Here is a 27,986-nt window from a genome sequence, read left to right on the forward strand (position 1 = left end):
CTTGTGTTATCCCAGGGTCAGGGTGACCCGAATGCCCCGAAAACAAATGTGTTTGAGGTATCCCTTGGGTTATCTCAGGGTCAGGGTGAAAAAAAAAATGTTTCAGGGTCACCTTGACCCAGAGATAACACAAGGATTAAACCAGATCTGATTACCATTCTTTGTTTAATTAAAAGCGTCAGATTCCGTAAATCACATAAAAGAAAAACATTTTTTTTATTAAATACTTTTTCTACACATAGAGTTTATTATTATTATTATTATAGTTTATTATTCTTATACCAACAATGTTAAGATATTTTTTCTAGTTAAAATGTTTTTAGATTTTAATTTGTAGACTTTTAAATTCAATACAAACATGTAGGTGTTAAAGTGTCAGTTATTGGAATAACAATAAAAACTCTACGTGTAAAGAAGAGAAAATGAATTTTGAATAAAAATTCAAGGTTGAAATATAAAAGTGAATTAAGTTATTCAGACGAATCATTAAATATAAAAGTGAATTAAGTTATTCAGACGAATAATTAAATATAAAAGTGAATTAAGTTATTCAGACGAATCATTAAATATAAAAGTGAATTAAGTTATTCCGACGAATCATTAAATTTCAATAAAAACATTAGAAACGTTAAATCCAATCATTCAATATTTCCGGACGTCGACCTCAAATCCTCCTGAAATCTCTGCATCTGACGCGACGCTGAGTGACAACTCTTCGCCCGTCAATCATCTGAAGGTGAAGGACCATCGATGCTGGATCGAGTCCAAGCGTCTCCAGGGACGGAGCCGCCATCGGAAGGTCGAGCTCCCGCCGCAGTCAATGGACCTCGTGGAGCCGCACCTGGTCACGTGACCTCCGCCCCGGGAGCTTCTGCCGCGGACATATGTCTGCTTCCGCCGGCGCCGCAGGAAGTTCGCTGGCACGCTTCCTGTCGAGCTGCCGTCACACAGCGACCAGGAGCCGCCGCGACTATTAATAGTGGAGGCTCTTCAGAGAGAAGGTGCTTCGACCGTGTTGTGATGCACGAGCTCTCGGAGCAGTCATGTGACCCGTGACGTGGTCATGTGACCCGTGACGTCATCATGTGACCCGTGACGTCATCATGTGACCTGTGATGTCATCATGTGACCCGTGAAGTGGTCGTGTGACCCGTGACGTCATCATGTGACCCGTGACGTTATCATGTGACCCGTGACGTTATCATGTGACCCGTGACGTTATCATGTGACCCGTGACGTTATCATGTGACGTGTGATGTCATCATGTGACATGTGATGTCATCATGTGACCCGTGAAGTGGTCGTGTGACCCGTGACGTCATCATGTGACATGTGATGTCATCATGTGACATGTGATGTCATCATGTGACCCGTGACGTCATCATGTGACCCGTGACGTCATCATGTGACCCGTGACGTCATCATGTGACCCGTGATGTCGTCATGTGACCCGTGACGTTATCATGTGACCCGTGAAGTGGTCGTGTGACCCGTGACGTCATCATGTGACCCGTGACGTCATCATGTGACCCGTGATGTCGTCATGTGACCCGTGACGTCATCGTGTGACCCGTGACGTCATCATGTGACCCGTGATGTCGTCATGTGACCGGTGACGTTATCATGTGACGAGTGACGTTATCATGTGACATGTGACGTTATCATGTGACCCGTGACGTGGTCGTGTGACCCGTGACGTCATCATGTGACCCATGACGTCATCATGTGACCCGTGACGTGGTCGTGTGACCCGTGACGTTATCATGTGACATGTGACGTTATCATGTGACGAGTGACGTCATCATGTGACCCGTGACGTCATCGTGTGACCCGTGACGTTATCATGTGACCCGTGACGTTATCATGTGACATGTGACATCGTCTTGTGACCCGTGACATCGTCTTGTGACCCGTGACGTTATCATGTGACCCGTGACGTTATCATGTGACCCGTGACGTTATCATGTGACCCGTGACATCGTCTTGTGACCCGTGACGTTATCATGTGACATGTGACATCGTCTTGTGACCCGTGACGTTATCATGTGACATGTGATGTGTTCGTGTGACCCGTGAAGTCGTCACATGACTTCACTTGTCATGTGACCCGTGACGTCGTCATGTGACCCGTGATGTGGTCATGTGACCCGTGATGTGGTCATGTGACCCATGACGTTATCATGTGACATGTGACGTTATCATGTGACCCATGACGTTATCATGTGACATGTGACGTTATCATGTGACGAGTGACGTCATCATGTGACCCGTGACGTCATCGTGTGACCCGTGACGTTATCATGTGACCCGTGACGTCATCATGTGACCCGTGACGTTATCATGTGACCCGTGACGTTATCATGTGACCCGTGACGTTATCATGTGACCCGTGACGTTATCATGTGACGTGTGATGTCATCATGTGACATGTGATGTCATCATGTGACCCGTGAAGTGGTCGTGTGACCCGTGACGTCATCATGTGACATGTGATGTCATCATGTGACATGTGATGTCATCATGTGACCCGTGACGTCATCATGTGACCCGTGACGTCATCATGTGACCCGTGATGTCGTCATGTGACCCGTGACGTTATCATGTGACCCGTGAAGTGGTCGTGTGACCCGTGACGTCATCATGTGACCCGTGACGTCATCATGTGACCCGTGATGTCGTCATGTGACCCGTGACGTCATCGTGTGACCCGTGACGTCATCATGTGACCCGTGATGTCGTCATGTGACCGGTGACGTTATCATGTGACGAGTGACGTTATCATGTGACATGTGACGTTATCATGTGACCCGTGACGTGGTCGTGTGACCCGTGACGTTATCATGTGACATGTGACGTTATCATGTGACGAGTGACGTCATCATGTGACCCGTGACGTCATCGTGTGACCCGTGACGTTATCATGTGACCCGTGACGTTATCATGTGACCCGTGACGTTATCATGTGACGAGTGACGTCATCATGTGACCCGTGACGTCATCGTGTGACCCGTGACGTGGTCATGTGACCTGTGACGTCATCGTGTGACCCGGCACGTGGTCATGTGACCCGTGACGTTATCATGTGACCTGTGACGTTATCATGTGACATGTGACGTTATCATGTGACCCGTGACGTTATCATGCGACCCGTGACGTTATCATGTGACCCGTGACGTTATCATGTGACCCGTGACGTTATCATGTGACATGTGACGTTATCATGTGACCCGTGACGTGGTCGTGTGACCCGTGACGTGGTCGTGTGACCCGTGACGTCATCATGTGACCCATGACGTCATCATGTGACCCGTGACGTCATCATGTGACCCGTGACGTTATCATGTGACCCGTGACGTGGTCGTGTGACCCGTGACGTTATCATGTGACATGTGACGTTATCATGTGACCCGTGACGTTATCATGTGACATGTGACGTTATCATGTGACCCGTGACGTGGTCGTGTGACCCGTGACGCCATCATGTGACCCATGACGTCATCATGTGACCCGTGACGTGGTCGTGTGACCCGTGACGTTATCATGTGACATGTGACGTTATCATGTGACCCGTGACGTCATCGTGTGACCCGTGACGTGGTCATGTGACCCGTGACGTTATCATGTGACCCGTGACGTTATCATGTGACATGTGACGTTATTATGTGACGAGTGACGTCATCATGTGACCCGTGACGTCATCGTGTGACTCGTGATGTGGTCATGTGACCCGTGACGTCATCGTGTGACCCGTGACGTGGTCATGTGACCCGTGACGTTATCATGTGACCTGTGACGTTATCATGTGACATGTGACGTTATCATGTGACCCGTGACGTGGTCATGTGACCCGTGACGTTATCATGTGACCCGTGACGTTATCATGTGACCCGTGACGTTATCATGTGACATGTGACGTTATCATGTGACATGTGACGTTATCATGTGACCTGTGACGTTATCATGTGACATGTGACGTTATCATGTGACCCGTGACGTTATCATGTGACCCGTGACGTTATCATGTGACCCGTGACGTTATCATGTGACCCGTGACGTTATCATGTGACCCGTGACGTTATCATGTGGCATGTGACGTTATCATGTGACCCGTGACGTGGTCGTGTGACCCGTGACGTCATCATGTGACCCATGACGTCATCATGTGACCCGTGACGTTATCATGTGACCCGTGACGTTATCATGTGACCCGTGACGTTATCATGTGACATGTGACGTTATCATGTGACATGTGACGTTATCATGTGACCTGTGACGTTATCATGTGACATGTGACGTTATCATGTGACGAGTGACGTCATCATGTGACCCGTGACGTCATCGTGTGACCCGTGACGTTATCATGTGACCCGTGACGTCATCATGTGACCCGTGACGTTATCATGTGACCCGTGACGTTATCATGTGACCCGTGACGTTATCATGTGACCCGTGACGTTATCATGTGACGTGTGATGTCATCATGTGACATGTGATGTCATCATGTGACCCGTGAAGTGGTCGTGTGACCCGTGACGTCATCATGTGACATGTGATGTCATCATGTGACATGTGATGTCATCATGTGACCCGTGACGTCATCATGTGACCCGTGACGTCATCATGTGACCCGTGACGTCATCATGTGACCCGTGATGTCGTCATGTGACCCGTGACGTTATCATGTGACCCGTGAAGTGGTCGTGTGACCCGTGACGTCATCATGTGACCCGTGACGTCATCATGTGACCCGTGATGTCGTCATGTGACCCGTGACGTCATCGTGTGACCCGTGACGTCATCATGTGACCCGTGATGTCGTCATGTGACCGGTGACGTTATCATGTGACGAGTGACGTTATCATGTGACATGTGACGTTATCATGTGACCCGTGACGTGGTCGTGTGACCCGTGACGTTATCATGTGACATGTGACGTTATCATGTGACGAGTGACGTCATCATGTGACCCGTGACGTCATCGTGTGACCCGTGACGTTATCATGTGACCCGTGACGTTATCATGTGACCCGTGACGTTATCATGTGACATGTGACGTTATCATGTGACGAGTGACGTCATCATGTGACCCGTGACGTCATCGTGTGACCCGTGACGTGGTCATGTGACCTGTGACGTCATCGTGTGACCCGGCACGTGGTCATGTGACCCGTGACGTTATCATGTGACCTGTGACGTTATCATGTGACATGTGACGTTATCATGTGACCCGTGACGTTATCATGCGACCCGTGACGTTATCATGTGACCCGTGACGTTATCATGTGACCCGTGACGTTATCATGTGACATGTGACGTTATCATGTGACCCGTGACGTGGTCGTGTGACCCGTGACGTGGTCGTGTGACCCGTGACGTCATCATGTGACCCATGACGTCATCATGTGACCCGTGACGTCATCATGTGACCCGTGACGTTATCATGTGACCCGTGACGTGGTCGTGTGACCCGTGACGTTATCATGTGACATGTGACGTTATCATGTGACCCGTGACGTTATCATGTGACATGTGACGTTATCATGTGACCCGTGACGTGGTCGTGTGACCCGTGACGTCATCATGTGACCCATGACGTCATCATGTGACCCGTGACGTGGTCGTGTGACCCGTGACGTTATCATGTGACATGTGACGTTATCATGTGACCCGTGACGTCATCGTGTGACCCGTGACGTGGTCATGTGACCCGTGACGTTATCATGTGACCCGTGACGTTATCATGTGACATGTGACGTTATTATGTGACGAGTGACGTCATCATGTGACCCGTGACGTCATCGTGTGACTCGTGATGTGGTCATGTGACCCGTGACGTCATCGTGTGACCCGTGACGTGGTCATGTGACCCGTGACGTTATCATGTGACCTGTGACGTTATCATGTGACATGTGACGTTATCATGTGACCCGTGACGTGGTCATGTGACCCGTGACGTTATCATGTGACCCGTGACGTTATCATGTGACCCGTGACGTTATCATGTGACATGTGACGTTATCATGTGACATGTGACGTTATCATGTGACCTGTGACGTTATCATGTGACATGTGACGTTATCATGTGACCCGTGACGTTATCATGTGACCCGTGACGTTATCATGTGACCCGTGACGTTATCATGTGACCCGTGACGTTATCATGTGGCATGTGACGTTATCATGTGACCCGTGACGTGGTCGTGTGACCCGTGACGTCATCATGTGACCCGTGACGTCATCATGTGACCCGTGACGTTATCATGTGACCCGTGACGTTATCATGTGACCCGTGACGTTATCATGTGACATGTGACGTTATCATGTGACATGTGACGTTATCATGTGACCTGTGACGTTATCATGTGACATGTGACGTTATCATGTGGCCCGTGACGTGGTCATGTGACCCGTGACGTTATCATGTGACCCGTGACGTTATCATGTGACCCGTGACGTTATCATGTGACCCGTGACGTGGTCATGTGACCCGTGACGTTATCATGTGACCCGTGACGTTATCATGTGACCCGTGACGTTATCATGTGACCCGTGACGTTATCATGTGACATGTGACGTTATCATGTGACCCGTGACGTGGTCGTGTGACCCGTGACGTTATCATGTGACCCGTGACGTTATCATGTGACCCGTGACGTTATCATGTGACATGTGACGTTATCATGTGACATGTGACGTTATCATGTGACCTGTGACGTTATCATGTGACATGTGACGTTATCATGTGACCCGTGACGTTATCATGTGACCCGTGACGTTATCATGTGACCCGTGACGTTATCATGTGACCCGTGACGTTATCATGTGGCATGTGACGTTATCATGTGACCCGTGACGTGGTCGTGTGACCCGTGACGTCATCATGTGACCCATGACGTCATCATGTGACCCGTGACGTTATCATGTGACCCGTGACGTTATCATGTGACCCGTGACGTTATCATGTGACATGTGACGTTATCATGTGACATGTGACGTTATCATGTGACCTGTGACGTTATCATGTGACATGTGACGTTATCATGTGGCCCGTGACGTGGTCATGTGACCCGTGACGTTATCATGTGACCCGTGACGTTATCATGTGACCCGTGACGTTATCATGTGACCCGTGACGTTATCATGTGACATGTGACGTTATCATGTGACCCGTGACGTTATCATGTGACCCGTGACGTTATCATGTGACATGTGACGTTATCATGTGACCCGTGACGTGGTAGTGTGACCCGTGACGTCATCATGTGACCCATGACGTCATCATGTGACCCGTGACGTCGTCATGTGACCCGTGATGTGGTCATGTGACCCGTGATGTCGTCATGTGACCCGTGACGTCGTCGTGAAGAAGAAGATTTTACCGTAAACTCAGACTTGATGGGCAGAAAGTGCATAATTTATCAATTAATCTTCAATAATTTAGACGTTAAACACATATTTGTAAAACTTTCTTATTGAAGTAAAACGTTCTCGCCCTTTATTTCATTTCTTTCCATTATATCTTTGAAAGATTAACGAATTAATGCTGACAATTAAAGTATAATTTCCACTTCGCATTATAAATAAATCAATCACTATTCTGGGATATATTGAGCTTTAAAAACAATATTTATTAATTACTATTTAAGTTCTAAACATAACTTATTAGTTTTCTTTGCTTCAATGCTGAATAAAATAGTTTAATTTTTTTAAGTAACAAACGTGTGATTTCTTTATGATATTAAAATGTAATTATCAATCATTTAAATGTTATAAAAGGATATATTTGTGTTTGTTTGTTTATTCTTTGTTGATCTACTCAACAAACTTCACTCATTTTCTACTCGCCCTCATGTCGATTATTTTCAGAATAAACTGTTCTTTTTAGAGTTCTAGACAAAAATGTTTGTTCATTTTAATGTAGCGACTGGAGCTCAGTTGTCTTCGTCTTCATCTTCGTCCAAAAATACACTTAAAAACATCAAATACTTCCAAACTGCTCGACTTTAACATCTTTTAATGAAGCCTCGACATTAGAAATAACTTAAATCAGTCAATATTTTAAGCTTGATTTAGCTTCAGCTTCAAACAAACTTGAAATACACCAAGTTTTTTTCGTAACAATCTCTCCTGTCGAGGCTTCAACACAAGAGTCACAGACGAGCAGTTTGGAGGTATTTGGATGTTTTTAAGTGTCTTTTCGGACGAATATGAAGAAAAGGACAACTGAGCTCAAGTCGCTACATTAAAATGAACAAACATTTTTGTCTATAACTCTAAAAAGAAACATATTACTCTGAAAATAATCCAACATTAGTCGAAAATGTAGAAGAATGTAGTAGAAAATGGAAGTTAAAAGAGTAAACTGTCAGATATTTTTCTTTAACCTTGAAGTAGTAGTTCAGCCGAAATATGAAGTTTAAAGTCCTGTGATGTGTGTCAAACATACTTCTCTTACATACTGCACTTAAAGTTAGTATCATCAGGATAGTGTACATACTAACTAGTAACTAATCCTCCACAGATAGTATGTCTCAAACATACTTCTCTTAGTATACTAGAAGTTAGTATCATCAGGATAGTGTACGTACTAACTAGTAACTAATCCTCCACAGATAGTATGTCTCAAACATACTTCTCTTAGTATACTAGAAGTTAGTATCATCAGGATAGTGTACGTACTAACTAGTAACTAATCCTCCACAGATAGTATGTCTCAAACATACTTCTCTTAGTATACTAGAAGTTAGTATCATCAGGATAGTGTACGTACTAACTAGTAACTAATCCTCCACAGATACTATGTCTCAAACATACTTCTCTTAGTATACTAGAAGTTAGTATGCATCAGGATAGTGTACGTACTAACTAGTAACTAATCCTCCACAGATAGTATGTCTCAAACATACTTCTCTTAGTATACTAGAAGTTAGTATCATCAGGATAGTGTACGTACTAACTAGTAACTAATCCTCCACAGATAGTATGTCTCAAACATACTTCTCTTAGTATACTAGAAGTGAGTATCATCAGGATAGTGTACGTACTAACTAGTAACTAATTCTCCACAGATAGTATGTCTCAAACATACTTCTCTTAGTATACTAGAAGTTAGTATCATCAGGATAGTGTACGTACTAACTAGTAACTAATCCTTCACAGATAGTATGTCTCAAACATACTTCTCTTAGTATACTAGAAGTTAGTATCATCAGGATAGTGTACGTACTAACTAGTAACTAATCCTCCACAGATAGTATGTCTCAAACATACTTCTCTTAGTATACTAGAAGTTAGTATCATCAGGATAGTGTACGTACTAACTAGTAACTAATCCTCCACAGATAGTATGTCTCAAATCAAACTCTGCTGCTACACACTAACAGGAAATGCTGCGACAGCTTCTTCTTCTACTACTATTTAACCATGATTTCAAACAGCTGTAGGAACACTAGCAACACCTGCTGGCAGCACATTTGGTTTGGATCAAGAAATATGAGAAACTAAATATTAGGGAAATATTTACGCTGGTATCAGCAGCGAAGACGTATATGTATATATAAATATATATATACATATACGTCAACGTCACTAAGATGGTCGTTTAGTGTAGAAAGTGTCCATCGATCCATACTTAGTTTTGTGGGTGTTTTAATGACAATCTAGTGTGTATGGAGCACTACATTTACATACTAAGAATTGAGACGCACTTGACTCTCTGAGAAGGTCTTGACTTAAAGCCGCTCTAAAGAAACAGTGCTTCTGAAATTTAAGTCAATTTAACCCGAGCCTGAGGCTTCATACAACGTCCTTCCTCGACCGCCTACTGACCTACTTGCAGGTCGTCGAGGGGTCAGCGAGGAAACCACAGAAATCCCTCCAAACAAGCATCAGCGGTGTTTATATCAAACATCTTTTTTCTCAGCGACGCAGTTTGTCACGTTAATGGGATCCAGCTGACTATCATTACCATAATTTCCTCGGAAACTAATAGTTTGGATTCCAGCGACGCCTCCCGGGCGCCAGAAGCGGAATATAAAACGTCTGATTTCCTCACAAGACGCCGATGTTTATTCGCCGGCAGAACACGAGATGAATGTCAAGGCGACTTCGCTCCTTAACCTCCTGATTCCGCTGTCAAGGAGCAAACAACGTCCTTCGTTGGTAACAGTAAATGTTCCCCGTGACGGATGTGACGGCGAGCGGTTGCGGCGTGCCGCGCTTGAAGAACAGGAGCGTTCCAAACTGTTGTGTCAGCGGGGGGGGGGGATTACGGGTATTGATCTGTGCTGGTGCCGCCGCGGTGACGGACCCTCAGGACCTGCTCGATGCGCCCGGGAACCGTCGAGTAGATGCTTCGCTTCCTCGTCCGTCTCTGGTCAACAAGACGGTAAGGAATTAAGGGAAGGATTTGCGGAGAAATTTGAGCGTTCCTATTTCAGATAAGTCTAGAAGTCGATGTGACAAGTCTCCACTCGTTCTCAGATCTTTTAAAATGGACTCATCTCTAAAACGATCAAAACACGAAGTCCGTTCCGTCGCTCCAACATGACGTCAGTCCGCCCCGGTTCTTATGCTTCGCTCCGTGGAGAGAGATGAACAATCCAGAGTGAGTCACAGGTCGTTTATTCGTCGCTCCAAGTCAAACAAAACACAAGCTTTACGATCGACCGGAAGCACTTTCTCCCGGCGACTGTACAGGTCAATATTCCCGGGAGAAAAGGCCCCGATCTGTAGAAGCATCTCTATATTTAAGGCAAATTTCCGGTACAGGAGTTCGTCCTTTCCGGCCAAATGGTTCTTTCAAGTTCTCTGTGTCCCGATTCCCCGTAGAGAGACATCCTGATTTGTTTTCTTGTAATCTAATGATTCAAATGTTCTCAGGTGGGGTTTTCCGTCTTTTAGCCCCCCTTTCCCGGGTGTGTCTTGCTTCGTTCTTTGATCTATGATTTAAGGTGTGATTTGCAGATAAACAGATGTTTTAAATAACTGGTGTCGTATCTAATTCTGATCCAAGCTTGTCTTGAAACAGTGAATCAGTCTGGAGTGGAATGTTGATTATGAATGTGTAGTCAAACGTTCGCGCTCTTAGATCAAGCGATTCATTTATACTTTATATTTTGATTATCTTTTAGCATTAATTTAAGTATGGCGTACACGTATAGTATATAATCCTTTTAATCTAACAACTCCAAAAGATTCTGAATTCCCAAACACTCGTTCTACTGCCCTAGTGGGATCACGCCGCAGGGTTTTCCTCGTTCCTAGCCTGACACTGAAAACACACCAAAATACAACCACAGAAGATAAAGCGGTCGCAGTGCTACGATGATTTACTGCCGCTCACGTTCCAGTCTATATATTTCCTGTAGAAGAATCTACGTCGTCGTGGAAAACCCAGGTCGAGGTGTTCCCTCGCTACGATCCCGGCGTCTCCGGAGTGACGGCTCGCCCTTCAATCTGTTCATCAGCTCATTTCGCGCCGGCGTCCTCTCCGACGTCTCGTCCCTCAGCCAGGATGAAGGAGCTCCATCACCGTGTTGACGCTCTCTGACAGCGTCCCATGAATCAACGCTGCGCTCTGATTATCGCGGAGAGCAGGAGGAAAAAAAACCCAAAACAACGAGAGAGTGAGTGACGACCGGGCTCGCGATGTTGTGACATCCCAGAGACGAAGAATGGAATGATCGGATCGATATGAAGTCAAATATCATTTTCTCTCCGTGGAAGCTCTAAAATGCAGAGACCATCCAAACATGGTCAACAACGTCATCGCTAGCTCGGCTCTTGTTGGACCTAAAACTACTTTGTGTTCTTTTAGCAACACAAACTTTCAACCCATTGACACATGATGGAAAGTGTGAGAGTTAAAGCTTATAATCCATGTGTTTGTGTCGTTTACACTATTGTAACAGTTTGTTTTCATGTCTTAACAAGAAGGATCTCGCCTGCAGTTCATACTAAACTCTGCAGCCAGAATCCTGAGCCGCTCTAGTAGAAGAACTCACATTTCTCCTTCAAACTCTTCACTGGCTGCTCTAGTAGAAGAACTCACATTTCTCCTTCAAACTCTTCACTGGCTGCCAGTTTCTTTCAGGATCATTTCAAAATTCTGGTTCTTACTTTCAGATCTATTCATGGTCAGACCTTCCATCAGTGATCTGATCCAGACTTACACCCCAGCTCGGGCTCTGAGGTCTGTGGATCAGAATCTACTGATGGTTCCTGAACTTCAGGACCAGAGGAGAGAAATCCTTCCAGACTGTTGCTCCTCTCAAGAAACTTTTATTTGAGCTTTTCTGAGACTCCTGTTTTTGTCTTATGTGTCTTGATCTTTAAAAGTATATATTTTAACTGTGTATTGTTTATGATTGTTAAGGTTCTTTGTGACTCTAGTCCAGAAAGATCTTTACAAATAACCTTTACTTTACTTTACTTCACTTTACTTACTTACTTACTCACTATTGACACGAGGAATTGTTCCGGAAAGTTTAATTTGGTGTCAACAGACTGGAAACGCGGACGATTTTTACCCTTAGTACTTTGTAGTACTGCAAGACAGTAATAGTTATTTGTAAATCACCGATGGAAAGTCAGACCATGACTAGCTCTGAAAGTAATTTTAAAATGGATCCGGAAAGAAACTGGATCGGGGAAATGTGAGTTCTTCTACTAGAGCAGCTCAGAATTCTCACTTTGTCTGTAGGCTGTTGGCAGAGCAGGGGCCGCCAAAAACTAAAATACAAACTTATTCATATTAGAGTAAAGAAAGTAATTCCTCATGTCGTGTCTTCTTTCCAAGAGTTACAGACGAGCAGTACGGAGGTATTTGGATGTTTTTAAGCGTCTTTTCGGAGGAAGATGAAGGCAACTGAGCTCCAGTCGCTACATTAAACATTTTTGTCTATAACCCTAAAAAGAAAATAATCCCAACCCTGAGTCGACATGAGGGTGAGTAGAAAATGAGTGACGTAAAGTAAAGGACATCATTAAATGCTATTATTGCTAGCTGGGCAGGTGGCTAACAGTGTTAGCTTCAATGATGTGGAATCTACGACTCTCTGTTTTTGTTGGAGCACTTCTCCATGAATGTGGTTTTTGTACTTTGGAAAGATAACCTGACACCAAACAAGAACGACCGACTCGACCTTTACAAGCGAAGATAGATGACCAGACACAAAGATAAAAGAAAAAACACACTTTAAACAATTCAGCGTAAACGAGCTGACCTTAAAAACTCCTGCCTAACAAGAGTCACATCAGGACGTCGACAGCTCCCGTCCCGGAACACTTTGCAATCCACTTACGTGAATTATTTATCTGATTAATTCATTAGTTCAGCCCAGGATTAGGGACCTCCATGTGGTCTTTAGCATTTAGCTAACGGTTGAGAAGAGGACGTTCGGCAAGTAAGTATGAAAACAAAAGTTTTGAGAGTTTCCACGTCGTCGTTTCTCGTACCTCCATAAAGAAGCGAAACACTTGTTATCTCCGCGTCGAGTCGCGGTCGCAGGACGCCGTCATTAGCCCATGATTTAGTGACGAACGCGGCAAAGTGTGTGAACAGATGATGCTCTTAATGAATTATGAACGTACCGTTCGTATGCAAACAAGCCTTTTGAGTTATTGACCCGTTCTCGCCGCCGCGTGCTTGGAACTGATTGTTGTTTTGCAGAAAAAAAATAAAGAATAAAGAGAATATGAGATGAAGCTGTGAGTTTCAAACAAGAGGAATTAGCTTGTTTGAAAATCATTACGCGGTGTTTAGCCCCGTGTGTTGTCAAATTAAGAAAGAACGATTCCTCCGAGTGAGTCACAGTTTACTGAAATAAAAACAAATCTCTGGGAAGTTTGACAAGATCAGGCAGAAAAGCTGCAGCTGAAAGTGAAGGTGGAGCCAGTTTTGACGCATTTTATGTGCATTTTACGAACAAACAAAAGGTTCTGAAAATGTGAAGCTGCATCTTTTAGACTCAAGCAAACACAAACTTTTTTCAGCTTTTGAAATATGCCCAATAACAATGAGCGAAATGGGACAGTAGAGTTCTGAGGTTCTCTTGTACAATAGGATCGAGGAGGACAGGAAGTGAAGAACCCTTCATAACGGTTGCAGATCCAGATGGTAGTTCCAAACACCACCAAATTGTGATCATCTAATAAAAACCTAAAAAAATGTCATACAGGTTATTTTTATCGAGTAAATTTGCTAACAGATGGAAGGGGTACCACCTACGCTCACATAACCTCCTTGGCAGGGGTAATAATAAACATTCTCACTGCGGTTTGTGTAGGTTGGAGGTGCGACGGCAGGGACACGGTAAACTGCAAACACAGCTGCGAACACAAGTCTGCGGCGCGACGAGCTGCTGTGATTCCACGAGCGCTAACACGGTGAAGGAACGTCGGCGATCGGTCTCTGGAGCGCTGCCACCGCTGAAGATCACAGCGACTACAAACAAGGATGACAGCGAGCGCTGATGAAAAGCTTTTGGCTCGACTCGGTTCAGATATGAATTTGCGGGGCCGTCATTGATCCTATTACGTGTGATTTACGGTGGAGTGCCGGACTGTAACTGATGCTGCCGCCCGTTAATCTCCCTCCAGTTGTGTCTGACGGACCGATCGTATCGTCCTGGAAAGAGACTCAAGTCGCAAATGAGCATTTAAATGACGTCGGGAGACTGACCTTGTACGGCAGGACGACGGCCGACCCGCCGCTGATGCCCACGATCGGGACCGCCGTCTGCGTCGAGATGAAGTCCAAGATCTGGGCCACCGCCTCCGACCCGACGTTGTCCTCGAACACCACGCCATGCACGCGGTTGGTGGACAAGGTGTCGCAGATCCGGGTCAACAGGGCCCGCGGGTTGGTGTTGTTGACCAGCACCGTGATGGGGTTCACCTCCAGGGGCAGGTCCATGAAGTTCTCTCGACTCAGCCGCCCTTTGATCTCCGACTGGTAGGTGGCGCCGCTGAACACCACGGCCACGTTCACCGTCGGCACGGGGACCCCGAACGGTCTGCCCGTGCAGCAGGGGGCATCGCCGAGCAGCAGAAGAAGAAGCAGGGGCGGCCACCAGGGGGAGTCGCTCCAGCAGCCTACGCGGACGCCCATCTCAGTCGCCTACTGCCTGTTGGGAGAAAGACGGGTCAGAGGGGGTTGATGTGTTGAGAGCAAAGGAAAGCATCGTTTTTATTCTTAATACGACTCGGTAATCCCGCCCGAGTAAAACCAAACTGCCTTCAACGTTCGTCTAATTTGACTTGATCTGGGCTGCAGCGTAAAAGCCGCTAATGACTCCCGCAGTCGTATTTTTAGAGCGTGCAACATGCAGCAGAGTCCAGGCTGCTGCGTCTTAGGAGGCATCTGCCACCACGCTGCTGTTGTGTTCCGCCGTCCAACCCAACAGATGGCGCTCAGTGTTTAATGCAACAAATGGAGAACAAGAGGATTTTCATTTTTTTCTCTCTCGTGACATTACTTTCTTGTGTTTGCTTCACGATCCACGTTACCAGCACTTTAATCTGCCTCGGGTCCGCGTTATTGCCGTCCCACCGCCTGCTCCTCGTTCCTGAGCCGTTCGGAAAGTGACATTTTTAATTATTCAGGAAGTCTATATTTACGACGGGATCGAAATCCCAGAGTTCTGAACAAATCTGAGCAACATTGCATCACTAATGGACCGGACCGCGGCGACCAAACTCTCTTCATCCCCCCCCCCAAAAAACCCTCTAATTGCTCTGCTCCGGGCCCTCGGGACTTCGGCGGAGGAGGGTGTCGAGCCGGACCGACTCCGAGTGTCGGAGGCTCGTTGTGAAATCTGTCACATCGGTGGCCCGGCGGGCAGTGCTGCGCTCCGGTCCCCTGTGACACGGCTCTGATCCAGCATGTGATGGGAATCCCGACGGGGTGAATATATCGTAATCCCTCTCGTAATCCCTGCCAGGCGTCACTGCCCGAGGCTTGATTGTGGCGTACAAATGTATCAGGAGATTTGGCTGCTGCGTGTCACTGGGCTGTGCTATGACTACAAAAAAAAAACTGGCTTCAACTTGTGCAGTATTATTATTAACTCCAGGGTCACAGTCCGAAAAACTTGCTTTCAGAACTTAAGGGACACGATTATGCAATATTTACAGTATGACCCGCAGGAGCAGATCAAGTCGTTGCCAGAACCGAGTACACAACAAGAATCTCACAAAAACCATTTAAGCTTTTAAACTGACTTGAGCCTCAGCATCCGCAAATCTTATTGTCTCGTCTAGTTTTCTTACATTCTCGGTCCAACACTGTAAGTAAGTAATTTATATTTTTAAAGCCCTTTACAGACCAGGGTCACAAAGCGCTTAAACAATCAAAACAATATTCAATAAAATATATACTTTAAAGATCAAGATAATACTGAGACGAACACAAGAGTCTCAGAAAATCAAGGAAAAACCTGAACAAATAAAAACGTCTTAAGATGTTTCTTGAAGGAGTCAGTAGATCATCAAACACAGATGTTTCTTGAAGGAGTCAGTAGATCATCAAACACAGATGTTTCTTGAAGGAGTCAGTAGATCATCAAACACACATGTTTCTTGAAGGAGTCAGTAGATCATCAAACACAGATGTTTCTTGAAGGAGTCAGTAGATCATCAAACACAGATGTTTCTTAAAGGAGTCAGTAGATCATCAAACACAGATGTTTCTTGAAGGAGTCAGTAGATCATCAAACACAGATGTTTCTTGAAGGAGTCAGTAGATCATCAAACACACATGTTTCTTGAAGGAGTCAGTAGATCATCAAACACAGATGTTTCTTGAAGGAGTCAGTAGATCATCAAACACAGATGTTTCTTGAAGGAGTCAGTAGATCATCAAACACAGATGTTTCTTGAAGGAGTCAGTAGATCATCAAACACAGATGTTTCTTGAAGGAGTCAGTAGATCATCAAACACAGATGTTTCTTGAAGGAGTCAGAAGATCATCAAACACAGATGTTTCTTGAAGGAGTCAGAAGATCATCAAACACAGATGTTTCTTGAAGGAGTCAGTAGATCATCAAACACAGATGTTTCTTGAAGGAGTCAGTAGATCATCAAACACAGAGATGGTTCCAAACAGTCTGGAAGGATTTCTCTCCTCTGGTCCAGAAGTTCAGGAACCATCAGTAGATTCTGATCCACAGACCTCAGAGCCCGAGCTGGGGTGTAAGTCTGGATCAGATCACTGATGGAAGGTCTGACCATGAATAGATGTGAAAGTAAGAACCAGAATTTTAAAATGATCCTGAAAGAAACTGGAAGCCAGTGAAGAGTTTGAAGGAGAAATGTGAGTTCTTCTACTAGAGCAGCTCAGAGTTCTGAATCAACTGCAGGCGAGACAATCCTTCTTGTTTAGACATGAAAACAAACTGTTACAATAGTCCAGACGAGAAGAAACAAATGCATGGATTAGAAGCTTTAACTGTCGCACTTTCCATCATGTGTCACTGGGTGGAAAGTTTGTCGCTAATAGAACACAAAGTAGTTGTAGTTCCAACTCGAGCCGGATCCGAGAAATGTGAGTTCTTCTACTAGAGCACGTCAGAATTCCTCTGTGTCATACAGCTTTAGACAGTGAAACCATTGCAAAAAGTGGAAAAAGTCGAAGTCCATTTAGTGACCACTTGAGGCTGTGAGTCCAAAGACCAGTAGTTTAAAAAAAACAGACTTTACTGCATTGAAAATCATTTTTGTAGAGCAGTTCTAAGACATTCGGATGTCGGAGGTGACATTTATTTCTTAATTTTATAATAAGCGGCGTGGTTGCATCGAAAAAGTATAAATCAGGCGGCGTGAGCGCCACCTCTTGACAGAATTTAGTCCACATTGGAAGAGTGTATTTCCCAGATGGGTGTGAGCACCGGCGGCTTCAAAACATTGGTTCAGTGAAGACCAGTGATGCCACCATCTTAGGTCTCCACGGATCCAAAACAGCTAAACCTTTATCAACCTTCTCAACATAAACTGTACTTCGTATCTACCGTATCTTTCGGACTATAAGTCAGAGTTTTTTTCATAGTTTTTCCGGGGGTACGACTTATACTCTGGAGCGACTTATGTATGAAATTATTACCACATTATTATCGGTATATCATTTCACATGTTATTCTCACACTAAACCACAAGAGGGCGCTCTAGGCCTGTGTTGATCATTTCCACGTAGAAGAGGAAGCGCCGCATCTTCTGTTAGCATGTTATTTATGCTATAGTTCTCTGAATAACTCTTCATATGTTATGTTAACATACCAGGTTCTCACTTCATGTAACGTAACATTATTCTGTTGTTGCCTCTAGTTTTATTTTAATTGTCTTTCAAGATCACATGTCTGTTCTTGGATTTTATCAAATTAATTTCCCCCAAAAATGTGACTTATACTCCAGTGCGACTTATATATGTTTTTACTTCTTTATTATGCATTTTATGTCTGGAGCGACTTGTGCTCCGGAGCCACTTATAGTCCGGAAAATACGGTACTAATTTCTGATCGGATACTTTCCAGTGACTCCCAAAGACAACTTCAACTGTGCCGTTTCTAACTTACTAAAATCCCTGAATACTGTTTCAGGAACTGGAAACCCAGAGGTTTACAGGACAGTAGCGTAGAGTCGTGAAGATAAACATCGCCTCACGAAGGCATATGAAAGACAGGAAGTAAACGTAAAGTTGTGGCCATGGTTCCAGAAGGAGACAAAGATCCGCCAAAGTCATGTAGTTGTCGGTGCCGAGGTACATATGTACGATATCGAGGGGGGGGTCGGCGGACGCTCAAACAGAACCTGCAACTTTCCCAAGAACGGTACTTCGCAGTCGCAGGAATGACCTTCCAGGTGGTCTGTGAAGTTACGATTGTGTTTCCTGTCACATGCAAACAGACTTCACACACGCCTGCGCCGCCATTCACTGGCGAGCGCCTCGTAAATCATCTCGTGAACTGATTAGTCGCCGAAGCCGCTCGTCAATGACACCGACCGCGGGTTTTTAGCTGCGACAGCACGGCGACGGTTTAGGGTTAATGCCTCGACGACGGCGCTACGTGGTCCACATGCAGAAGCGCGCCGCGACCTCCGCGCGCCGCGACCTCCGCGCGCCGCGACCTCCAGAAAAACACCTGAGACGCCGTGAAGGTCGACGCGCAGGATTAGAGCCAACAACGAGTGAGTCATCAATAACGGCGCCTGACAGGCACTTGTTTCCTCAACGTGTCCGAGCGACGCGTCACGTCTGCACACAACCAAGACAAACATGGAGGCTCGAACATCTAGTAGCGTTTCTGAAGAACCACGAGACACACCTGGAAACTGAAGCTAAAATACTTTTGCAAAAACTACAAAAACTATTTCCAGATTAATTAATAAAGTGACAAAACATTTCTACTATAAATCATCAGTAGTTGTTTTAAAACAAATCAACAAATAAATGTTTTCTAAGTAATAATAGAAAACATTTCAACGAGATTCATGGAAAATATCTTTCCTCGTTTTTAAGATTTATTTTAGAGAAAAAAACTCAAAGTTACAGAAGATGATCTTGTTAAATGTTTTAAAAAGTAAGAAAGATTCAAACAAAATGAAGGAAAAGATTAAAAAAAACTATTGAAGTATATTAAATTCATGGCAATATGGAATGTGTTTTTAAGGTAGTTTTTAATTTAAGCTTTGAACTGCTTTTTTTAACACTCAAAATCAAGTTGTCATGTGATCGCCTGCGTGTCCTGTGATTGGCTGAATGTTGGATCTTTTTACATTGAATTTTAAAAGCTACAAATGAAAAAATATTGAATTTGGAAAATGTATTTTTGAACTAACGGAGTTAGAAAATCAAACTGTACCTCAGTCATCACTGTATCCTCTCGTCCTCAGTCATGGCCAGGATTTCAATGCTCAGGATGTAATGCCTGCTGCCATCTAGCGGCTGGAAGTTTAAGTAGCAACACTAAAATGAACAAACGCTAAGAATATCTACATGTTAATGTTAATAAAATAAAAATCGAATGAGTTTATTTTAAACACCTTATTGAACTGAAAAACTGCAGTAAAACATACAAATTTTAACTTTTCTTCTGTTTTAAAAATGGATACAGAGTTGTCTAATGTTAAACTTGTTAAATGTACAAACTATTTAAAAAAAACAAACAAATTCAAATTCAATTATTCCAAAGAAAAGTATTCAAGAAAATAAAAACATATTTAAATAAAATTCTCAGCATTTGAAGTTCATTTATTCATTCATTTTCTAGCGCTTTATCCCTTATGGTGGTTGTGGGGAGACAGGAGTCTATCCCAGCTTCATAGGGTGAGAGGCAGGGGACACCCTGGACAGGATGCCAGTCTGTCTCAGGACACACAAAGACAGACAACCATTCACACACACACTCATATATATACAACCATTCACACACACACTCATACCTACGGATAATTTCTCCCAAGTTCTCAATCAACCTCTGTATGTTTTTGGACTGTGGGAGGAAACCGGAGTGTCCGGAGTAAACCCACACAACACGAGGAGAACATACTAACTACACACAGAAAGGTCACGAGTTGCCTCGGCCTGGAATTGAACCAGCAACCTTCTCGCTGTGAGGCGAAACACCTTAAAACATGAAGTTTTTACAGAGAAGTCAGTGATTGACGCTGAAATTAAAGAATTAAAGTCAAAAGATCAATATTTTCACGTTTATCTCCAGGTATTTACGTCGTAATCTGACATTTCGTTGCTCATGTCGTGAAACAGCGAGATCTGCTGCGTCTCATGCTAGCGCGTCTCAAACCCGCCGCCTCAGCAGGACCTCACATCTGATCTCGGACTCCTGACACAAAGGTTCGCAGACTCGCGGTCAAGGAGATGCTTCTGGTCCCCGGAGTGATGACGGCGGCGCCGGAAACTTTCAAAGCGCCGTGATGAAACACGTTAAGCGCTCATTAGAGCCTCTCCTCGTCCGTCACGGTCACGCAACGCTGATGCAAAAGAAGCGGCGGCTCCGGTACCACAGCGCCCCCTGGGTCTTCCTGCGACCGCCCGGGATTTAGACTTTCACTCTTTGTTCTCGGCGCGATGGTTCCGTGACGAGAGGAGAACAAAAAAGATAAGATTCACGCTGGTCAAATTTTTGTATTATTTTTAATTAATATATTAGACTCACCCAAAACTGGGAAGTTCTGTGTCAAAAAAGAATACGTTAAAAGTTAACTAGAAAGCACCGAGATGACACATACCTCCACCAAGGAGCTCATGTCACACAAATAAATACAATAATTTTCATTATTAATGGAATTTTCACAGAAAAAGCAAACAAACGTACGACTATAAAATCATGACCACCTTGCAGTAAGAATAGTAGAGTTTGTGTATCATCAAGAACCTGTTGATACCATCAGGATACAACGATACAATTTACAGTAATACTGTAGTAACAAGGATATGCTTGTAATATTGTTGAGTACTTGACCCTGATGTTGTAGTATTTACAGACCACATGACTCTTGACGAAGTCGTAACTGCTTTTGTTTTTTTTAAACCAAAATATATCCAAACACCAATCATCACTGTATCCTCTCATCCTCAGTCATCATTGTATCCTCTCGTCCTCAGTCATCATTGTATCCTCTTGTCCTCAGTCATCACTGTCTCCTCTTGTCCTCAGTCATCACTGTCTCCTCTTGTCCTCAGTCATCACTGTATCCTCTCGTCCTCAGTCATCACTGTATCCTCTCGTCCTCAGTCATCACTGTATCCTCTCGTCCTCAGTCATCACTGTATCCTCTCGTCCTCAGTCATCACTGTATCCTCTCGTCCTCAGTCATCACTGTATCCACTCGTCCTCAGTCATCCCTGTATCCTCTCGTCCTCAGTCATCACTGTATCCTCTTGTCCTCAGTCATCACTGTATCCTCTTGTCCTCAGTCATCACTGTATCCTCTCGTCCTCAGTCATCACTGTATCCTCTTGTCCTCAGTCATCACTGTATCCACTCGTCCTCAGTCATCCCTGTATGCTCTCGTCCTCAGTCATCACTGTATCCTCTTGTCCTCAGTCATCACTGTCTCCTCTCATCCTCATTCATCCCTGTATCCTCTCGTCCTCAGTCACCACTGTATCCTCTCGTCCTCAGTCATCACTGTATCCTCTAGTCCTCAGTCATCCCTGTATCCTCTAGTCCTCAGTCATCCCTGTATCCTCTAGTCCTCAGTCATCACTGTATCCTCTCGTCCTCAGTCATGGCCAGGATTTCAATGCTCAGGATGTAATGCCTGCTGCCATCTAGTGGCTGGAAGTTTAAGTAGCAACCCTAAAATGAACAAACGCTAAGAATATCTACATGTTAATGTTAATAAAATAAAATAAAAATCGAATGAGTTTATTTTAAACACCTTATTGAACTGAAAAACTGCAGTAAAACATACAAATTTTAACTTTTCTTCTGTTTTAAAAATGGATACAGAGTTGTCTAATGTTGGTACAGTATGCAGTACATAGAAATATATTTTGATATATCACAGTATCGATATTTTCATTAAGATAATTCTAAAAATATATATATATATTTTAATTATGTAAACATAACTGTTATGTTTTATTATATCATTTAATTTTCTTTGAACATGAAAAAAAAAAATTTGTACCAAAACATGCGACTTTATTAAAAGAAAAAAAGAATAATTTTCTGTATTAAATGTATTAAATGTTCTTCTTTTTCCAGAAATACTCTCTCAAGTGAAGTGAAGGTTAGTTTCGAGCTCATGAAGATACTGTCGAACATGAGGAACATCAAGACTTTTGTAAACGTAGCCAGTAATGTTTGCTCATATGTTAGAATTCTGCCGACGCAGCAGTTTTTACTTCAACACTGGAAGGACGAGAGGAAACCTGGTTGATAAAAGTCATAACTCGTGTTCTACGCTCGTCTCTTAATTCTGTTTCCTTCTGCGGCTTCATATGCTGCCGTCAGCTTCCATCAGCAGGAGAGCCTTAGATTGTTGCTGCGTTTAGATTGTTGCTGTTTTTAGATTGTTGCTGCGGTTAGATTGTTGCTGTGTTTAGATTGTTGCTGCGTTTAGATTGTTGCTGTGTTTAGATTGTTGCTGTTTTCAGATTGTTGCTGCGTTTAGATTGTTCCTGCGTTTAGATTGTTCCTGCGTATAGATTGTTCCTGCGTTTAGATTGTTGCTGCGTTTAGATTGTTGCTGCGTTTAGATTGTTCCTGCGTTTAGATTGTTGCTGCGTTTAGATTGTTGCTGCGTTTAGATTGTTGCTGTTTTTAGATTGTTGCTGCGTTTAGATTGTTCCTGGGTTTAGATTGTTGCTGCGTTTAGATTGTTGCTGCGTTTAGATTGTTCCTGTGTTTAGATTGTTGCTGCGTTTAGATTGTTGCTGCGTTTAGATTGTTGCTGCGTTTAGATTGTTGCTGCGTTTAGATTGTTGCTGTTTTTAGATTGTTGCTGCGTTTAGATTGTTGCTGCGTTTAGATTGTTGCTGCGTTTAGATTGTTCCTGCGTTTAGATTGTTGCTGCGTTTAGATTGTTGCTGCGTTTAGATTGTTGCTGCGTTTAGATTGTTGCTGCGTTTAGATTGTTGCTGCGTTTAGATTGTTGCTGCGTTTAGATTGTTGCTGCGTTTAGATTGTTGCTGCGTTTAGATTGTTGCTGTTTTTAGATTGTTGCTGCGTTTAGATTGTTCCTGGGTTTAGATTGTTGCTGCGTTTAGAGTGTTGCTGCGTTTAGATTGTTCCTGCGTTTAGATTGTTCCTGCGTATAGATTGTTCCTGCGTTTAGATTGTTGCTGCGTTTAGATTGTTGCTGCGTTTAGATTGTTGCTGTGTTTAGATTGTTGCTGTGTTTAGATTGTTCCTGTGTTTAGATTGTTCCTGTGTTTAGATTGTTGCTGTGTTTAGATTGTTGCTGTTTTCAGATTGTTGCTGCGTTTAGATTGTTGCTGTGTTTAGATTGTTGCTGCGTTTAGATTGTTGCTGTGTTTAGATTGTTGCTGTTTTCAGATTGTTGCTGCGTTTAGATTGTTCCTGCGTTTAGATTGTTCCTGCGTTTAGATTGTTCCTGCGTTTAGATTGTTGCTGCGTTTAGATTGTTGCTGCGTTTAGATTGTTGCTGCGTTTAGATTGTTGCTGTTTTTAGATTGTTGCTGCGTTTAGATTGTTCCTGCGTATAGATTGTTCCTGCGTTTAGATTGTTGCTGCGTTTAGATTGTTGCTGCGTTTAGATTGTTCCTGCGTTTAGATTGTTGCTGCGTTTAGATTGTTGCTGCGTTTAGATTGTTGCTGTTTTTAGATTGTTGCTGCGTTTAGATTGTTCCTGGGTTTAGATTGTTGCTGCGTTTAGATTGTTGCTGCGTTTAGATTGTTCCTGTGTTTAGATTGTTGCTGCGTTTAGATTGTTGCTGCGTTTAGATTGTTGCTGCGTTTAGATTGTTGCTGCGTTTAGATTGTTGCTGTTTTTAGATTGTTGCTGCGTTTAGATTGTTGCTGCGTTTAGATTGTTGCTGCGTTTAGATTGTTGCTGCGTTTAGATTGTTGCTGCGTTTAGATTGTTGCTGCGTTTAGATTGTTGCTGCGTTTAGATTGTTGCTGCGTTTAGATTGTTGCTGCGTTTAGATTGTTGCTGCGTTTAGATTGTTGCTGTTTTTAGATTGTTGCTGCGTTTAGATTGTTCCTGGGTTTAGATTGTTGCTGCGTTTAGATTGTTGCTGCGTTTAGATTGTTCCTGCGTTTAGATTGTTCCTGCGTATAGATTGTTCCTGCGTTTAGATTGTTGCTGCGTTTAGATTGTTGCTGCGTTTAGATTGTTGCTGTGTTTAGATTGTTGCTGTGTTTAGATTGTTCCTGTGTTTAGATTGTTCCTGTGTTTAGATTGTTGCTGCGTTTAGATTGTTGCTGCGTTTAGATTGTTCCTGTGTTTAGATTGTTGCTGCGTTTAGATTGTTCCTGCCTTTAGATTGTTCCTGTGTTAAGATTGTTGATGTGTTTGGATTGTTGCTGCATTTAGATTGTTGCTGCGTTTAGATTGTTCCTGTGTTTAGATTGTTGCTGCGTTTAGATTGTTGCTGCCTTTAGATTGTTCCTGTGTTAAGATTGTTGATGTGTTTGGATTGTTGCTGCATTTAGATTGTTCCTGTGTTTAGATTGTTCCTGTGTTTAGATTGTTCCTGTGTTTAGATTGTTCCTGCGTTTAGATTGTTGCTGCGTTTAGATTGTTCCTGTGTTTAGATTGTTGCTGCGTTTAGATTGTTCCTGCCTTTAGATTGTTCCTGTGTTAAGATTGTTGATGTGTTTGGATTGTTGCTGTGTTTAGATTGTAACTGTGTTTCGATTGTTGCTGCGTTAAGATTGTTGCTGCGTTTAGATTGTTGATGTGTTTGGATTGTTGCTGCATTTAGATTGTTGCTGTATTTAGATTGTTTCTGCGTTTAGATTGTAACTGTGTTTGGATTGTTGCTGCGCTTAGATATTTGCTGCGTTTAGATTGTTTCTCCGTTTAGATTGTTGCTGTATTTAGATTGTTGCTGCGTTTAGATTGTTGCTGTGTTTAGATTGTAACTGTGTTTGGATTGTTGCTGCGTTTAGATTGTTGCTCCGTTTAGTATTTTGCTGCGTTTAGATTGTTGATGTGTTTAGATTGTTGCTGCGTTTAGATTGTTGCTGCGTTTAGATTGTTGCTCCGTTTAGATTGTTGCTGCGTTTAGATTGTTGATGTGTTTAGATTGTTGATGTGTTTAGATTGTTGCTGCGTTTAGATTGTTGCTGCGTTTAGATTGTTCCTGCGTTTAGATTGTTGCTGCGTTTAGATTGTTCCCGGTTTATATTGTTCCTGCGTTTAGATTGTTGCTGCGTTTAGATTGTTGCTGCGTTTAGATTGTTGCTGCGTTTAGATTGTTGCTGTGTTTAGATTGTTTCTCCGTTTAGATTGTTGCTGTATTTAGATTGTTGCTGCGTTTAGATTGTTGCTGTGTTTAGATTGTAACTGTGTTTGGATTGTTGCTGCGTTTAGATTGTTGCTCCGTTTAGTATTTTGCTGCATTTAGATTGTTGATGTGTTTAGATTGTTGCTGCATTTAGATTGTTGCTGCGTTTAGATTGTTGCTCCGTTTAGATTGTTGCTGCGTTTAGATTGTTGATGTGTTTAGATTGTTGATGTGTTTAGATTGTTGCTCCGTTTAGATTGTTGCTGCGTTTAGATTGTTCCTGCGTTTAGATTGTTGCTGCGTTTAGATTGTTCCCGGTTTATATTGTTCCTGCGTTTAGATTGTTGCTGCGTTTAGATTGTTGCTGCGTTTAGATTGTTGCTGCGTTTAGGTTGTTCCTGTGTTTGGATTGTTGCTGCGTTTAGATTGTTGCTGCGTTTAGATTGTTCCTGCGTTTAGATTGTTCCTGCGTATAGATTGTTCCTGCGTTTAGATTGTTCCTGCGTTTAGATTGTTGCTGCGTTTAGATTGTTGCTGCGTTTAGATTGTTGCTGCGTTTAGATTGTTGCTGTTTTTAGATTGTTGCTGCGTTTAGATTGTTCCTGCGTATAGATTGTTCCTGCGTTTAGATTGTTGCTGCGTTTAGATTGTTGCTGCGTTTAGATTGTTCCTGCGTTTAGATTGTTGCTGCGTTTAGATTGTTGCTGCGTTTAGATTGTTGCTGTTTTTAGATTGTTGCTGCGTTTAGATTGTTCCTGGGTTTAGATTGTTGCTGCGTTTAGATTGTTGCTGCGTTTAGATTGTTCCTGTGTTTAGATTGTTGCTGCGTTTAGATTGTTGCTGCGTTTAGATTGTTGCTGCGTTTAGATTGTTGCTGCGTTTAGATTGTTGCTGTTTTTAGATTGTTGCTGCGTTTAGATTGTTGCTGCGTTTAGATTGTTGCTGCGTTTAGATTGTTCCTGCGTTTAGATTGTTGCTGCGTTTAGATTGTTGCTGCGTTTAGATTGTTGCTGCGTTTAGATTGTTGCTGCGTTTAGATTGTTGCTGCGTTTAGATTGTTGCTGCGTTTAGATTGTTGCTGCGTTTAGATTGTTGCTGCGTTTAGATTGTTGCTGTTTTTAGATTGTTGCTGCGTTTAGATTGTTCCTGGGTTTAGATTGTTGCTGCGTTTAGATTGTTGCTGCGTTTAGATTGTTCCTGCGTTTAGATTGTTCCTGCGTATAGATTGTTCCTGCGTTTAGATTGTTGCTGCGTTTAGATTGTTGCTGCGTTTAGATTGTTGCTGTGTTTAGATTGTTGCTGTGTTTAGATTGTTCCTGTGTTTAGATTGTTCCTGTGTTTAGATTGTTGCTGCGTTTAGATTGTTGCTGCGTTTAGATTGTTCCTGTGTTTAGATTGTTGCTGCGTTTAGATTGTTCCTGCCTTTAGATTGTTCCTGTGTTAAGATTGTTGATGTGTTTGGATTGTTGCTGCATTTAGATTGTTGCTGCGTTTAGATTGTTCCTGTGTTTAGATTGTTGCTGCGTTTAGATTGTTCCTGCCTTTAGATTGTTCCTGTGTTAAGATTGTTGATGTGTTTGGATTGTTGCTGCATTTAGATTGTTCCTGTGTTTAGATTGTTCCTGTGTTTAGATTGTTCCTGTGTTTAGATTGTTCCTGCGTTTAGATTGTTGCTGCGTTTAGATTGTTCCTGTGTTTAGATTGTTGCTGCGTTTAGATTGTTCCTGCCTTTAGATTGTTCCTGTGTTAAGATTGTTGATGTGTTTGGATTGTTGCTGTGTTTAGATTGTAACTGTGTTTCGATTGTTGCTGCGTTAAGATTGTTGCTGCGTTTAGATTGTTGATGTGTTTGGATTGTTGCTGCATTTAGATTGTTGCTGTATTTAGATTGTTTCTGCGTTTAGATTGTAACTGTGTTTGGATTGTTGCTGCGCTTAGATATTTGCTGCGTTTAGATTGTTTCTCCGTTTAGATTGTTGCTGTATTTAGATTGTTGCTGCGTTTAGATTGTTGCTGTGTTTAGATTGTAACTGTGTTTGGATTGTT

General features: G+C 43.3%; 1 protein-coding gene across 2 annotated transcripts in view; it reads right to left on the reverse strand.

Moving 5' to 3' along the window:
• grin2ca (glutamate receptor, ionotropic, N-methyl D-aspartate 2Ca) overlaps positions 1-27,986 on the reverse strand; it is a 91,314-nt gene that overhangs the window by 42,853 nt on the left and 20,475 nt on the right. For both annotated transcript variants that reach the window (XM_087808714.1, XM_087808713.1), the window contains exon 2: positions 14,684-15,128. In XM_087808714.1, coding sequence (XP_087664840.1) covers positions 14,684-15,112 — 429 coding nt within the window. In that variant the 5' untranslated portion in view covers positions 15,113-15,128. The remainder of the gene's footprint in view (positions 1-14,683; positions 15,129-27,986) is intronic.

Source organism: Callionymus lyra, chromosome 15, assembly GCF_982586985.1.
Source record: "Callionymus lyra chromosome 15, fCalLyr1.hap1.1, whole genome shotgun sequence".
NCBI classification, from domain to species: domain Eukaryota; kingdom Metazoa; phylum Chordata; class Actinopteri; order Syngnathiformes; family Callionymidae; genus Callionymus; species Callionymus lyra.